Below are 17,869 nucleotides of genomic sequence, written 5' to 3'. Positions count from 1 at the left end.
AAACCTGGTTCCTCCACAATAATTAATGGCAAATAATGCAAGCATCTTCAATGGCTAATTTTGTCTGAACAGGGAATAAAATAAAATCACCAGATTCACAAGGAATCCATTACAAAGAAGCAATACTCCAAGCCGCAGTTCTCGTCAGACATACAGTGACTTGTTAAAGTGTTCCCCCCCTTGGTATTTTTACTATTTTGTTGCTTTTACAACCTGGAATTAAAATAGATTTTTTTGGGGGGGTTGTATCGTTTGATTGACACAACATGCCTACAACTTTGAAGATGGAAAATATTTTATATTTGTGAAACAAACAAGCAATAAGACAAAAAAAACTGAACTTGAGCGTTCATTACTATTCAACCCCCCAAAGTCAATACTTTGTCGCGACACCTTTTGCAGATATTACAGCTGCATGTCTCTTGGGGTATGTCTCTATAAGTTTGGCACATTTAGCCACTGGGATTTTTGCCCAATCTTCAAGGCAAAACAGCTCCTTCAAGTTGGATGGGTTCCGCTGGTGTCTTTAAGTCATACCACAGCTTCTCAATTGGATTGAGTTTTGGGCTTTGACTAGGCCCTTACAAGACATATACATGTTTCCCCTTAAACCACTTGAGTGTTGCTTTAACAGAATGCTTAGGTTCATTGTCCTGCTGGAAGGTGAACCTCTGTTCCAGGCTCAAATCTCTGGAAGACTGAAACAGGTTTCCCTCAAGAATTTCCCTGTATTTGGCGCCATCCATCATTCCTTCCATTCTGACCAGTTTCCCAGTCCCTGTCGATGAGAAAAACATCCCCACAGCATGATGCTGTCACCACCATGCTTCACTGTGGGGATGGTGTTCTCGGTGTAATGAGAAGTGTTGGGTTTTCGCCAGATAGCGTTTTCCTTGATGGCCAAAAAGCTAAATTTTGTCTCATCTGACCAGAGCACTGTCTTCCACATGTCTTTTGGCAAACACCAAACGTGCTTATTTTTTTTCTTTAAGCAATTTTTTTATCTTCACTATTCCGTAAAGGGTTCAGCAGGGTAGCCTAGTGGTTAGAGCGTTGGACTAGTAACCGGAAGGTTGCAAGTTCAAATCCCCGAGCTGACAAGGTACAACTCTGTCGTTCTGCCCCTGAACAAGGCAGTTAACCCACTGTTCCTAGGCCGTCATTGAAAATAAGAATTTGTTCTTAACTGACTTGCCTTGTTAAATAATAAGCCCAGCTCTGTGTAGTGTACGGCTTAAAGTGGTCGTATGGACAGATACTCTAATCTCCGCTGTGGAGCTTTGCAGCTGCTTCAGGGTTATCTTTGGTCTCTTTGTTGCCTCTCTGATTGATGCCCTCCTTGCCTGGTCGGTGAGTTTTGGTGGGCGGTCCTCTCTTGGCAGGTTTGTTGTGGTGCCATATTCTTTCCATTTTTTAATAATGGATTTAATGGTGCTCCGTGGGATGTTAAAAGTTTCAGATAAGTTTTTATAACCCGACCCTAATCTGTACTTCTCCACAACTTTGTCCCTGACCTGTTTGGAGAGCTCCTCGGTCTTCATGGTGCCGCTTGCTTGGTGGTGTTGCAGATTCTGGGGCCTTTCAGAACAGGTGTGTGTATATATACTGAGATCATGTGACACTTAGATTGCACACAGGTGGACTTGATTTAAATAATTATGTGACTTCTGAAGGTAATTGGTTGCACCAGATATTATTTAGGGGCTTCATAGCAAAGGGGGTGAATGCATATACACGCACCACTTTTCATTTTTTCACTTCACCAATTTGGACTATTTTGTGTATGTCCATTACATGAAACACCCCCCCCCCCCAAAAAATTTATTTAAATTACAGGTTGTAAAATGCAACAACATAGTTAAAACACCAAGGGGGATGAATACTTTGGCGAGGCACTGTACTTATTATATATTACTTATATAATATATTATATTATACTTATAATATATTAATTATTATTATATGTATTATATGCAAGGCACTGTACTTATTATATTTTACTTATTACTATATTATATATATATTATATGTATTATATGCGAGGCACTGTACTTATAATATATTACTTATTACTATATTATATATATATTATATGTATTATATGCAAGGCACTGTACTTATTATATATTACTTATTACTATATTATATATATATATATATATGTATTATATGCGAGGCACTGTACTTATTATATATTACTTATTACTATATTATATATATATATATATGTATTATATGCAAGGCACTGTACTTATTATATATTACTTATTACTATATTATATTATATATATTATATGTATTATATGCAGGCACTGTACTTATTATATATTACTTATTACTATATTATATATATATTATATGTATTATATGTGAGGCACTGTACTTATTATATATTACTTATTACTATATTATATTATTATATATATTATTACTATATTATATGCGAGGCACTGTACTTATTATATATTACTTATTACTATATTATATTATTATATATTACTTATTACTATATTATATGCAAGGCAAAGAACTGATACTGTAACACTGGTTGTCTGGGTGTTGTCTGGGTGACTTTTGACCACTTGAATTGGATGTCTGGTACTTTAATATATATTACTATATTTACTGAAGATCATATGAATCTCTTAAATTAGAATGGCCAATTTGGATTCAATCAATTAGCTGTATTCCTCAGAGATCAAATCACATCATTCGAACACAAATGTTTCTGGAACGCTTATGTTGTCTAACTATAGAAACGATTTCAGAACGTGGGTGTTAAAAGCCTCTTGTGTTTTTTGAGGTTGAATGACCCCCCCCCCCTTTCATTTTCCAGTCGAACGAGGAGCGAGTTCTAACTCCAGCTCTAGTGATGGGGCACCAGCAGAACCTGAACAGCACCAGGAGAATCCTAGAGCTAAGAAGTTTTGGAGCTGCCCAGATTGTGGAATAGAGATCGCTCACCCATCTAATTTCAATAGACACCTGAGAACACACACAAACCTTGCTAAGGAGTCTTCCGTCTGTCCAATATGTGGGAAAGACTTTGTTCACCCCTCCAAACTGAAGAGACATTTCCGAACACATACAGGAGAGAAGCCTTACCAGTGCTCTGTGTGCGGGAAGCGATTCACACTGAAGCCCCACCTGGAAAGACATCAGATGACCCACCCTGGAGGGAAGCAGCCAGACGCGACAAAGAAGCACCCGTGCTCCGATTGTGGAAAGGAATGTTTCTCTGCATATGAACTGAAGATGCACATGAGAAAGCACACCGGGAGAGACCTCACCAGTGCTCCTACTGCGAGATGAGCTTTGGCTGTAAGGGAACTCTATCGAGACACGTACGACGCCATACAGGAGCACCCACACCGAAACCTTACCAATGCTCACAGTGTGGGAAGAGATACGAGTCACCGTCGAGGCTCAGGCAGCATCAGACTGTGCACACTGGAGAGAAACCTTACGAGTGCTCTGATTGCGGGAGGGGTTTCGCTTCGACCGAAGGTCTTCGCAAACGTCAATGCAGCCATGCCAGTAACCATAGCAATCAGTGTACACTGGGAATTCCAGATATGGTGTCATCATCGGGCAGTCAAACTATGAATATCAAGGTCGAAGACGAGGAACAGGTGCTGGCAATTAATGTCAAAGAGGAAGAGGAGGAGGAAATGGTTGTTTCTGTCAATGCTGATAGAGAGAAACCTTACCGTTGTACCTCCTGTAAAAATACCTTTGATCACCGTAGCTCTCTAGCAAGACACAAACAATCCCACACTAGTGTCGCACAATACAGCTGCTCAGAATGTGGGAAGGAATTCAGCCAATCGTGGACTTTCAAGATTCACATGCAACAGCACACCGGAGAGCACCCGTACCACTGCTGTCAGTGTGATAAGAGTTTCTCAGCTTCAACACTCCACAAAAGACACCAGCGAGTTCACACTGAGGTGAAACCTTACCCCTGCTCTCTCTGCAGAAATGAATTATCCTCGTCGGCAAATCAGTGCTGTCTCCATGCTGGAGAAGGACCTGTGGCTAGCCTGAGCCAAGCTCCTGGACAGGGATCACAGCAGCAGGTGTCTGCAGCGGTAGAGGAGTCTGTTGTACTGGATGTCAAAGTGAAAGAGGAGGATCCTGCTTTCGGTGAGTAAAAGTGTTTGTGTTGTACTATAGCTTTGATATTTAATGGGTCCATCTTGCAACCTTCTTGCTTAAGCTTGCTAACCATGAGAAAACGTAGCCCTGTGCTAACACGACCAGCTGATACCTTGAGAAAACGCCCTATGAACATAACCAGCTGATACCTTGATTAGCCCTATGCTAACACAACCAGCTGATCCATGAACATTTCCTGTAACACAACCAGCTGATATGCATGAGAAAATACAGTACCAGTTTATTAAAGTTTGGAACACAATTCCAGCTGATTGCATGAGAAAATGTATCCAAAACTATGCTAACACAACCAGCTGATCCAAAACATTTATTTTATATTTGAGAAAATGTATGACCTTTGAACACTATGCTAACACAACCAGCTGAATGCTTTTCCATTGCATGAGAAAATGTATCCATATGCTAACACAACCAGCTGATAGCATGAGAAAATAAATAAATCCCTATGCTAACACCATCACCAGCTGATAACCATGAGAAAATGTACCCCTATGCTAACACAACCAGCTGATTGCATGAGAAAATGTAGTCCTATGCTAACACAACCAGCTGATACCTTGAGAAAATGTAGTTGTGTCTATGCTAACACAACCAGCTGATGACTCATGAGAAAAGTAACTCTGCCCTATGCTAACACCAACCAGCTGATTGCATGAGAAAATGTAATTGACCCTATGCTAACATAACCAGCTGATTTCTCTTTGCATGAGAAAATGTAGTTTACCAAATGCTATCTTCTGAATACCAGCTGTCACAGCATGAACATTTCAAACTTAAGAAAAAAATTCCACATCAGCCAACCTATTGCATATTGGTTTTACATATTGTGTTTTATATATACAGTACCAGTTTATTAAAGTTTGATTCCACACACCTACTCATTCAAGGGTTTTCTTTATTTTTACTGTTTTCTACATTATAGAATAATAGTGAAGACATCAAAACTATGAAATGGAATCCCACTGTGATAATGTACAAATGGTGATAATGTACAAATGATGATAATACCCTTTTTGTGTAAAGTGTTTGAAACTGCCGCCTGACACATATGGAATCATGTAGGATCCAAAACAATTTATTTTATATTTGAGATTCTTCAAAGTAGCATAACACCCTTTGCCTTGATGACAGCTTTGAACACATCCCGTTGGCATGCTCTCAACCAACTTCACCTGGAATGCTTTTCCAACAGTCTGTCACAGAAGGAGTTCCCACATATGGACTGAGCCCTGGTCCTGTATAAAATTGGTAAAATAGCCCATCTTACACAGCCTGGAGGCCTGTTCACCCTGCTTCTAGGTCATTGTCCTGTTGAAAAACAAATGATAGTCCCTCTAATCACAAACCAGATGGGATGGCGTATCACTGCAGAATGCTGTGGTAGCCATGCTGGTTCTAGGTGTGCCTTGAATATTATAAATAAATCCCTGACAGTGTCACCAGCAAAGCACCATAACACCACCACCTCCATGCTTCACAGTGGGAACCACACATGCAGAGATCATCTGTTCACCTCCTCCAGATCTGACAAAGACACGAAAATCATAATGCGTTGGAACCAAAAATCTCAAATTTAGAGCTGTCATCAGACCAAAGGACTGATTTGCACCATCTAGAAAATCATAATGGTCTAATGTCCATTGCTCGTTTTCTTGGCCAAAGCCTTTTCTTCTTATAGGGCTGTCCGTCAGTAGTGGTTTCTTTGCAGTCACTGTTACTAGCTGGCTACCATGAAGGTCATGATTCACGCAGTCTCCTCTGAACAGTTACTAGCTGGCTATGTTGAGTTGTGTCTGTTACTTGAACTCTGAGGCATTTATCTAGGCTGCAATTTCTGAGGCTGGTGACTCTAATCAACTGTTATCCTCTTCCACAGAGGTTAACTCTGGGTCTTCCTTTCCTCTGACGGTCCTCATGAATAGTCAGTTTCATCATAGCACTTGATGGTTTTTGCTACTGCACTTGAAGAAACTTTAAAAGTTCTTGAAATTTTCTGAATTGACTAACCTTCATGTCTTAAAATAATGATGGGTTGTCATTTCTCTTTTAGCTTATTTGAGCACTTTTCTTTCCATAATATGGACTTGTTTTTACCAAATAGGGCTATCTTCACTGAATACCAACCTTGTCACAACACAACTGATTGGCTCAAACGCATTAAGAAGGAAAGAAATTCCACAAAGTGCACCACCTTAGACTGCATCCCTATCGCATCACCTGTAGACTGCTGCCATAACATAGCACTGTCCGCAACCACCTTAGACTGCTGCCCTATGGACATAATCACTGTTACGCTGCCTGCCTGCTCCCTAGGACATCTACAGCCCTGGTGTCACAGGAATGCCAAGAGACTGCTGCCCAATGGACACAGCCTGTTACACCCTGCTACCATCTTAGACTGCTGCATAATGGACCCGACATATCACTGTTACCAGCTGGCTACCATCTTAGACTGCTGCCCTATCTATGGACATAGTCCTGTTACACCCTGCTACCATCTAGACTGCTGCCCTATAATGGACCCGAATAGTCACTGTTATACCCTGCTACCATTAGACTGCTGCCCTAATGGACATAGCCACTGTTGTTCACCACCTTAGACTACCCTATCTATGACATCAGTCACTGTTACCCAGCTGCCACCTTAGCTGCTGTTCACTGTTTTTCTACATCATATGGAGAAAGCACTGTTCAGTGCTACCATCTTAGACTGATCCCTAATGGACCCGAAAATAGTCCTGTTACCCTGCTACCATCTTAGACTGCTCCCTATCTATGGACAGAGTCAGCCTGTTCACCCTGCTACCACCTTAGACTGCTTAATGGACTGGTCACTGTTCACCCTGCTACCATCCTAGACTGATGCCCTATGGACATAGTCACTGTTACAGCCTGTTCACCTTGTACCATCTATGTATGATGTTAATGGACCACCTTAGATGCTGCCCTATCATGTACATAGTCTGTTCACCCTGCTACCATTAGACGATCATAGACCCGAGCCACATCCTGTTCACCCTGACCAACTCTGCATAGTCACTGTTACTAGCTGCCACCTTAGACTGCTGCCCTATCTATGTACAGTCACTGTTACTAGCTGGCTACCATCTAGACTGCTCATAATGGACCCGAGTCAATGTTCACTTACCATCTAACGATCATCAAGCCGAGACGCCTGTCACCCTGCCTATCTAGCTGATCATAATGGACAGCCACATCCTGTTCACCCTGTTAGACTGCTGCCCTATGGACATAGTCTGTTACTAGCTGGCTACCACCTTAGACTGCTGCCCTATGGACATAGTCACTGTTACTAGCTGGCTACCACCTTAGGGCAGCAGTCTATCTATGTACATAGTCACTGTTACAGCTGGCTACCACCTTAACTGCTGCCCTATCTATGTACATAGTCACTGTTACTAGCTGGCAGACCACCTTAGACTGCTGCCCTATCTATGTACATAGTCACTGTTACTAACCACCTTAGACTGCTGCCCTATGGACATAGTCACTGTTACTAGCTGGCTACCACCTTAGACTGCTGCCCTATCTATGTACATAGTCACTGTTACTAGCTGGCTACCACCTTCAGACTGCTGCCCTATCTATGTACATAGTCACTGTTACTAGCTGGCTACCACCTTAGACTGCTGCCCTATGTACATAGTCACTGTTACCAGCTGGCTACCACCTTAGACTGCTGCCCTATCTATGTACATAGTCACTGTTACTAGCTGGCTACCACCTTAGACTGCTGCCCTATGGACATAGTCACTGTTACTAGCTGGCTACCACCTTAGACTGCTGCCCCTATGGACATAGTCACTGTTACTAGCTGGCTACCACCTTAGACTGCTGCCCTATGTACATAGTCACTGTTACTAGCTGGCTACCACCTTAGGCTGCCCTATGTACATAGTCACTGTTACTAGCTGGCTACCACCTTAGACTGCTGCCCTATCTATGTACATAGTCACTGTTACTAGCTGGCTACCACCTTAGACTGCTGCCCTATCTATGTACATAGTCACTGTTACCTAACCTTAGACTGCTGCCCTATGGACATAGTCACTGTTATCCACCTTAGACTGCTGCCCTATCTATGTACATAGTCACTGTTACTAGCTGGCTACCACCTTAGACTGCTGCCCTATCTATGTACATAGTCACTGTTACATCTACAGCATAGTCACTGTTACCTCTGGCTACCACCTTAGGAAGCCCTATCTATGACATAGTCACTGTTACTAGCTGGCTACCACCTTAGACTGCTGCCCTATCTATGTACATAGTCACTGTTACCAGCTGGCTACCACCTTAGACTGCTGCCCTATGGACATTGTCACTGTTACTAGCTGGCTACCACCTTAGACTGCTGCCTATCTATGACGAGTCATAATGGGCTACCACCTTAGACTGCTGCCCTATCTATGTACATAGTCACTGTTACTACCTGGCTACCATCTTTAGACGATGCTGCCTATCTATGGACATAGTCACTGTTACAGCTGTTCTACCACCTTAGACTGCTGCCCTATCTATGTACATAGTCACTGTTACTAGCTGGCTACCACCTTAGACTGCTGCCATCTATGGACATAGTCACTGTTACCAGCTGGCTACCATCTTAGACTGCTGCCCTATGGACATAATCACTGTTACTAGCTGGCTACCACCTTAGACTGCTGCCCTATCTATGTACATAGTCACTGTTACTAGCTGGCTACCACCTTAGACTGCTGCCCAATGGACATAGTCACTGTTACTACTACCACCTTAGACTGCTGCCCTATCTATGTACATAGTCACTGTTACCAGCTGGCTACCCTTAGACTGCTGCCCTATCTATGTACATAGTCACTGTTACTAGCTGGCTACCACCTTAGACTGCTGCCATCTATGTACATAGTCACTGTTACCAGCTGGCTACCACCTTAGACTGCTGCCCTATGGACATAGTCACTGTTACTAGCTGGCTACCACCTTAGACTGCTGCCCTATCTATGTACATAGTCATAACCACCTTAGGCTGCCCTATCTATGTACATAGTTACTGACTAGCTGCTACCACCTGCTGCCCTATCTATGTACATAGTCACTGTTACAGCTGGCTACCACCTTAGACTGCTGCCCTATCTATGACATAGTCACTGTTACTAGCTGGCTACCACCTTAGACTGCTGCCCTATGACATAGTCACTGTTACTAGCCCTACATGTACATAGTCACTGTTACTAGCTGGCTACCACCTTAGACTGCTGCCCTATCATAGTCACTGTTACTAGCTGGCTACCACCTTAGACTGCTGCCCTATCTATGTACATAGTCACTGTTACTAGCTGGCTACCACCTTAGACTGCTGCCCTATCTATGTACATAGTCACTGTTACTAGCTGGCTACCACCTTAGACTGCTGCCCTACTATGGACATAGTCACTGTTACAGCTGGCTACCACCTTAGACTGCTGCCCTATCTATGACATAGTCACTGTTACTAGCTGGCTACCACCTTAGACTGCTGCCCTATCTATGGACATAGTCACTGTTACTAGCTGGCTACCACCTTAGACTGCTGCCCTATCTATGTACATAGTCACTGTTACTAGCTGGCTACCACCTGCAGCCCTATCTATGTACATAGTCAGCCACTACCACCTTAGACTGCTGCCCTATCTATGTACATGTTACCAGCTGGCTACCACCTTAGAAGCTGCCCTATCTATGGACATAGTTACTTTACTAGCTGGCTACCACCTTAGACTGCTGCCCTATGGACATAGTCACTGTTACTAGCTGGCTACCACCTTAGACTGCTGCCCTATGGACATAGTCACTGTTACTAGCTGGCTACCACCTTAGACTGCTGCCCTATCTATGTACATAGTCACTGTTACTAGCTGGCTACCACCTTAGACTGCTGCCCTATCTATGGACATAGTCACTGTTACTAGCTGGCTACCACCTTAGACTGCTGCCTATGTACATAGTCACTGTTACTAGCTGGCTACCACCTTAGACTGCTGCCCTATGGACATAATCACTGTTACTAGCTGGCTACCACCTTAGACTGCTGCCTATGCTCACTGTTACTAGCTGGCTACCACCTTAGACTGCTGCCCTATCTATAGTCACTGTTACTAGCTGGCTACCACCTTAGACTGCTGCCCAATGGACATAGTCACTGTTACTAGCTGGCTACCACCTTAGACTGCTGCCCTATGGACATAGTCACTGTTACTGCCCTATGTACTGGCTACCACCCTTAGACTGCTGCCCTATCTATGTACATAGTTACTGTTACTAGCTGGCTACCACCTTAGACTGCTGCCCTATCTATGTACATAGTCACTGTTACCAGCTGCTACCACCTTAGACTGCTGCCCTATCTATGTACATAGTCACTGTTACTAGCTGGCTACCACCTTACTACCCCTATCTATTAGACATAGTCACTGTTACCACCTTAGCTGGCTACCACCTTAGACTGCTGCCCTATCTATGTACATAGTCACTGTTACTAGCCGGCTACCACCTTAGACTGCTGCCCTATCTATGTACATAGTCACTGTTACTAGCTGGCTACCACCTTAGGGCAGCAGTCTATCTATGTACATAGTCACTGTTACTAGCTGGCTACCACCTTAGACTGCTGCCCTATCTATGTACATAGTCACTGTTACTAGCCGGCTAGCTAGTACACACCGTTGTACACACCGTTCCTATTCATATACTGTCTATACATTGTATATATATATTCTGGACTGTTCTGGTACATTCTGGTGGGATTTGTATGTATTGTTTTATATTGTTAGGTAACACTGCACTGTTGGAGCTAGAAACATAAGCATTTCACTGCACCTGCTTTAACAACGGCAGAATACTGTGTGTACACGACCAGTAACATTTGATTTGATTTTAAGTGGAACAGCCTTGATTTGGAGGTATAAAATATCCTTCTGGTGGTTAGCTTAGGGCTAACTGTGCCAGGTTATCTCATGGGAAAAGCTAACATGTAGCATTTTCGAGAAAAGTATGGACCCTATACTTTTACAATATTTATTTTCTGTTTAGTCAGGAACAAACATTTTGACTTAGTCGGGGTGTTGACTAATTTGAGTTAATCCATATTTATGTCTTTACCACAGAAGAGAGACCTGACCACTGCTCTGAGAGTGAAGGGAGTCCCTCTACATCAGGACTACCTGAACAACACCAGGGGAATCACACAGCTAAGAAGATTCACTTTTGTTCAGTGTGTGGAAAAAACTGTCACAAGTTATCAAAACTACAAATACATATGAGAACTCACACAGGAGAAAAGCCTTACTCCTGCTCTGTTTGTGGGAAGCAATTCAGTGACAAAGGAAACCTGAAAAAACACCAGACCTTGCACACAGGAGACAAGCTGTACAGTTGCTCCGTGTGCGGGGAGAGTTTCTCTTCATCGTCAAATCTTACCAAACACCAGAGAACACACAAAGGAGAGAGTCATGGTTTTACACCACCACTGGTTATCATAGTGAAAGAGGAGGAAGAGGATCCTGCTTTTGGTAAGTTAAGGGACTTATTCTGTAAGGGCATGGATTGCAAAAATAAAAATTTGTATAACTTTCAGTTATTCCATGGACAAAAAAATATTTTTTGTTACAGTTCCAAATTTTCACATTGTTTATCCATCCCATCTTATGCCACAGCAGAGAGACATGACCACTGCTCTGACAGTGAAGGGAGTCCCTCTACATCAGGACTACCTGAACAACACCAGGGGAATCACACAGTTAAGAAAATTCACTGTTGTTCAGTGTGCGGACAAGACTGCAAAAAGTTATCAAAACTGCTAATACATATGAGAATACACACAGGAGAAAAGCCATACCCTTGCTCTGTGTGTGGAAAGCAGTTCCGTGTAAAAAGACATCTTCAAGACCACCAGATAGTGCACACTGGAGAGAAACCTTACATCTGCTCCAAATGTGACAAGAGGTTTGGTTTCGCCTCAGCCTTGAAAAGGCACCAGTGGTTACACACAGAAGAGAAACCTTACTCCTGCTCTGTGTGTGGGAAGGGTTTTAGCTTACAATCACGCATGAAGGAACACTTCCTGATGCACTCAGGAGAAAAACCCCACTCCTGCTCTGTCTGTGGAAAGAGTTTCAGCCGTCCAGATCAGTTAAAGGACCACTCTCTGCAACACACAGGGAAACCCCACCACTGTTCTATGTGTGAGCAAAGCTTTGCCTTGTCTAAACAACTCCTGAAGCATGAGAAGACTCACACAGGAAAGAGACCTTATAGTTGCTCTGTGTGTGGGAAGAGTTTCAGCGAGAAGGCGTATCTTGAAGACCACCGGTCAGTGCACACTGGAGAGAAACGACACCCTTGCCCTGATTGTGACAAGAAGTTTGGATGTGCTTCGTCCCTGCGTAAACACAGACTGTTGCACATAGAAGGGAAATCCCACTCCTGCTCTGTGTGTGGGAAGAATTTTTCTGAAGCACGTTACTTGAAGGAGCATTTCCGGACACACACTGGAGAGAAACCTTTCTCCTGCTCTGTCTGCGATAAGAGTTTTGCAAGATCAGCAGGCCTTAAAGTCCACCACAGATATCATACAGGAGAGAAACCTTACAGCTGTCCTAAATGTGGCCAGAGCTTCATTAGTTCTCAAAAACTTCAGAGACATCAGAAAACTCATGCTGGTTTAACACCTGTTGAGTTTCAAAACCTTGTTACAATTGAAGGAGAGCGGGAGGGAGAAGGTGAGGAAGTTGGTGGTCTGATTCATTCAGCTGGAGAAGAGGTTGGTTGGGATCTTCATCGTCTCGGTAAGTGGAGCAGAACAGCCATGAATTACATGAATACAATATTGACTTTGAATGAACATCGCTCTTTAAAAAAAAAAAATCCAATGCCACTGTTTTTAACTCCATATTAATTTTTATTTTAATTAAGTACTCTGCTGGGATTGTTTTCAATTAAAATAAACATATCTTCGTAGATAAGAGCAAATTCTCAAGCAAGAATTTTATTATTTTATTATTTTCATAATTTCACAGTATTTTGTTTTCCAACCTCATAGTGTGGAAATGTGTATAAAAGACAGGAAATCACATGTTTGACGTTACTGGACCTTCTAACCTATGTTTTCTCAATCACACAGACGAGAGTTCGGAGGGGAGAACCTCTACATCAGGAAAACCTAAAGAAACCTAGGGGAATCTCAAAGCTCAGAGATACAGTTGCTCTGTGTGTGGGACAGACCGGCAACGGTTATTTGATCTGAAAAAGACACATGACACGTGAAATCATACAGATGTTTTGTTGGCGGGAAGAGTTTTAGACGAGCAGACCTGATGATGCATCGCTTTTGGACACAAAGGAGACGCATGGGGAGAAACCTTACCCCTGTTCTGTCTGTGGGAAGGCTTTAACAAGATCATCAGACCTTAACATGCACAGTAAAGTTCATACAGGAGAGAAACCTTACCCCTGTTCTGTCTGTGGGAAGGCTAACAAGATCATCAGACCTTTAACATACACAGTAGAGTTCATACAGGAGAGAAACCTTACAGCTGTGACGAATGTGGCCAGAGACGACTCAGAGTCACTCCTCAGAGTCTTGGGAGACACAAGAAGAGACGCCACATCTCACTTCCTGAGGAGGACCAGGCTGGCGGGGTCAAGACTGAAGAGCCAATAGTATCATAGATGAAGAGGAGGAGGCAAACTCATATGTCAACGGTAGCATGGTGGAAAGTGGGAAACATCTAAACATCTTGACGTAAAATATATACAGTGCATTCGGAAAGTATTCAGACCCCTTGACTTTTTACACATTCTGTTACGTTACAGCCTTATTTTAAAATTGATTAAATTGTTTTTTCCCCTCATCAACATTCACACAATACCAATGACAAAGCAAAAACAGGTATTTTTTTTCCCGGAAATTTCACATTTACATACAGTTGAAGTCGGAAGTTTACATACTCCTTAGTCAAATATATTTAAACTAAGTTTTTCACAATTCCTGACATTTAATCCTAGTAAGAATTCCCTGTCTTAGGTCAGTTAGGATCACCACTTTATTTTAAGAATGTGAAATGTCAGAATAATTAGTAGAGAGAATTATTTACTTCAGCTTCACATTCCCAGTGGGTCAGAAGTTTATATACACTCAATTAGTATTTAGTAGCATTGCCTTTAAATTGTTTAACTTGGGTCAAACGTTACAGGTCGTCTTCCACAAGCTTCCCACAATAAGTTGGGTGAATGTTGGCCCATTCCGCCTGACAGTGCTGCTGTACCTGAGTCAGGTTTGTAGGCCTCCTTGCTCAAACACGCTTTTTCAGTTCTACCTACACATTTTCTATAGGATGGAGGTCAGGGCTTTGTGATGGCCACTCCAATACCTTGACTTTGTTGTCCTGAAGTCATTTTGACACAACTTTGGAAGTATGTTTGGGGTCATTGTCCGTTTGGAAGACCCATTTTCAACCAAGCTTTAATTTCCTGACTGGTGTCTTGAGATGTTGCTTCAATATATCCACATAATTTTCCTCCCCCATGATGCCATCTATTTTTAAGTGCACCAGTCAATCCTGCAGCAAAGCACCCCCACAACATGATGCTACTACCCCGTGCTTCACGGTTGGGATGGTGTTCTTCGGCTTGAAAGCCTCCCCCTTTTTCCTCCAAACATAACGATGGTCATTATGACCAAACAGTTCTATTTTTGTTTCATCAGACCAGAGGACATTTCTCCAAAAAGTACCATCTTGGTTCCCATGTGCAGTTGCAAACTGTAGTCTGGCTTTTTTATGGCGGTTTTGGAGCAGTGGCTTCTTCCTTGCTGAGCAGCCGATATATGTCGATATAGGACTCGTTTTACTGTGGATATAGATACTTTTGTACCTGTTTCCTCCAGCATCTTCACAAGGTCATTTGCTGTTGTTCTGGGATTGATTTGTTCTTTTTTTTCGCACTAAAGTACGTTCATCTCTAGGAGACCGAACGCGTCTCCTTCCTGAGCGGTATGACGTCTGCGTGGGCCCATGGTGTTTATACTTGCATTCTATTGTTTGTACAGATGAACGTGGTACCTTCAGGCATTGGGAAATTCTTGGCTGATTTCTTTTGATTTTCCCATGATGTCAAGCAAAAGAGGCACTGAATTTGAAAGTAGGCCTTGAAATATATCCACAGGTCCACCTCCAATTGACTCAAATGATGTCAATTAGCCTATCAGAAGCTTCTAAAGCCATGACAGCACAGTCAACTTAGTGTATGTAAACTTCTGACCCACTTGAATTGTGATAGTGAATTATAAGTTAACTAATCTGTAAACAATTATTGCACAAAGTAGATGTCCTAACCAACTTGCCAAAACTATAGTTTGTTAACGAGAAATTTGTGGAGTGGTTGAAAAACGAGTTTTAATGACTCCAACCTAAGTGTATGTAAACTTCTGTCTTCAGCTGTAAGTATTCAGACCCTTTACTCAGTTCTTTGTTGAAGCGCCTTTGGCAGCGATTACAGCATAGCCTTCTTGGGTATGACGCTACAAGCTAGGCACACCTGTATTTGGGGAGTTTCTCCCATTCTTCTCTGCAAATCCTCTCAAACTCTGTCAGGTTGGAAGGGGAGCGTTGCTGCACAGCTATTTTCAATTCTCTCCAGAGATGATTGATCGGGTTCAATTCCGAGCCCTGGCTGGGCCGCTCAAGGACATTCAGAGACTTGTCCTGAAGTCACTCCTGCGTTGTCTTGGCTGTGTGCTTTAGGGTTGTTGTCCTGTTGGAAGGTGAACCTTCGCCCCAGTCTGAGGTCCTGAGCGCTCTGGAGCAGGTTTTCATCAAGGATCTCTCTGTACTTTGCTCTGTTCTTCTTTCCCTCGATCCTGACTAGACTTTCAGTCCCTTCTGCTGAAAAACAGGTGTGTGCCTTTACAAATCATGTCCAGTCAATTGAATTTACACCAGGTGGACTCCTATCAAGTTGTAGATCCATCTCAAGGTTGAGCAATGGAAACAGGATGCACCTGAGCTCAATTTAGAGTCTCAGCAAAGGGTCTGAATACTTATTTAAATAAATTATTATTTATTTTATAAGATTTCTGTTTTTGTTTTTTTTGCCAACAAAAAAAATTGCTAGCGTGTCTAAAAACCTGTTTCAGCTTTGTCGTTGTGGGGTATAGTGTCGTTGTGGGGTATAGTGTCGTTGTGGGGTATAGTGTCGTTGTGGGGTATAGTGTCGTTGTGGGGTATAGTGTCGTTGTGGGGTATTGTGTTGTTGTGTAGTGTCGTTGTGGGGTACAGTGTTGTTGTGGCGTATAGTGGGGTACAGTGTCGTTGTGGGGTATAGTGGGGTACAGTGTCGTTGTGGGGTACAGTGTCGTTGTGGGGTACAGTGTCGTTGTGGGGTACAGTGTCGCTGTGGGGTACAGTGTCGCTGTGGGGTACAGTGTCGCTGTGGGGTACAGTGTCGCTGTGGGGTACAGTGTCGTACAGTGTCGTACAGTGTCGTTGTGGGGTACAGTGTCGTTGTGGGGTACAGTGTCGTTGTGGGGTACAGTGTCGTTGTGGGGTACAGTGTCGTTGTGGGGTACAGTGTCGCTGTGGGGTACAGTGTCGCTGTGGGATGTAGTGTCGTTGTGGGGTGTAGTGTCATTGTGGGGTATTGCGTTGTTGTGTAGTGTCGTTGTGGGGTACAGTGTTGTTGTGGAGTATAGTGGGGTACAGTGTTGTTGTGGGGTATAGTGGGGTACAGTGTCGTTGTGGGGTACAGTGTCGTTGTGGGGTACAGTGTCGTTGTGGGGTACAGTGTCGTTGTGGGGTACAGTGTCGTTGTGGGGTACAGTGTCGTTGTGGGGTACAGTGTCGCTGTGGGGTACAGTGTCGCTGTGGGGTACAGTGTCGCTGTGGGGTTGTAGTGTCGCTGTGGGGTACAGTGTCGCTGTGGGGTTGTAGTGTCGCTGTGGGGTTGTAGTGTCGCTGTGGGGGTGTAGTGTCGCTGTGGGGGTGTAGTGTCGCTGTGGGGGTGTAGTGTCGCTGTGGGGGTGTAGTGTCGCTGTGGGGTGTAGTGTCGCTGTGGGGGTGTAGTGTCGCTGTGGGGGTGTAGTGTCGCTGTGGGGGTGTAGTGTCGCTGTGGGGGTATAGTGGGGTACAGTGTCGTTGCGGGGTATAGTGGGGTACAGTGTCGTTGAGGGGTGTAGTGTCGTTGCGGGGTGTAGTGTCGTTGCGGGGTGTAGTGTCGTTGCGGGGTGTAGTGTCGTTGCGGGGTGTAGTGGCGTTGCGGGGTGTAGTGGCGTTGCGGGGTGTAGTGGGTTGCGGGGTGTTGTGTCGCTGCGGGGTATTGTGTCTCAGTGGGGTATAGTGTCTCAGTGGGGTGTAGTGTCGCTGTGGGGTGTAGTGTCGCTGTGGGGTGTAGTGTCGCTGTGGGGTGTAGTGTCGCTGTGGGGTGTAGTGTCGCTGTGGGGTGTAGTGTCGCTGTGGGGTGTAGTGTCGCTGTGGGGTGTAGTGTCTCTGTGGGGTGTAGTGTCTCTGTGGGGTGTAGTGTCTCAGTGGGGTGTAGTGTCTCAGTGGGGTGTAGTGTCTCAGTGGGGTATAGTGTCGCTGTGGGGTATAGTGGGGTGTAGTGTCGTTGTGGGGTGTAGTGTCGTTGTGGGGTGTAGTGTCGTTGTGAGGTATAGTGT

The 17,869-nt window shown here is 43.8% G+C and overlaps 1 protein-coding gene across 1 annotated transcript in view; it reads left to right on the top strand.

The window, feature by feature from the left end:
• Positions 1-16,523, top strand: part of LOC135533847 (zinc finger protein 271-like) — a 52,395-nt gene extending 35,872 nt beyond the window's left edge. Inside the window, exons 6-8 of the mRNA XM_064961060.1 lie at positions 11,328-11,729; positions 11,874-13,004; positions 13,340-16,523. Coding sequence (XP_064817132.1) covers positions 11,328-11,729; positions 11,874-13,004; positions 13,340-13,392 — 1,586 coding nt within the window. The 3' untranslated portion in view covers positions 13,393-16,523. The remainder of the gene's footprint in view (positions 1-11,327; positions 11,730-11,873; positions 13,005-13,339) is intronic.
• The last annotated feature ends 1,346 nt before the right edge of the window (positions 16,524-17,869 follow it).

This window comes from Oncorhynchus masou, chromosome 5, assembly GCF_036934945.1.
Source record: "Oncorhynchus masou masou isolate Uvic2021 chromosome 5, UVic_Omas_1.1, whole genome shotgun sequence".
Taxonomy (NCBI): domain Eukaryota; kingdom Metazoa; phylum Chordata; class Actinopteri; order Salmoniformes; family Salmonidae; genus Oncorhynchus; species Oncorhynchus masou.
This window is presented reverse-complemented; position numbering and strand designations above follow the sequence as displayed.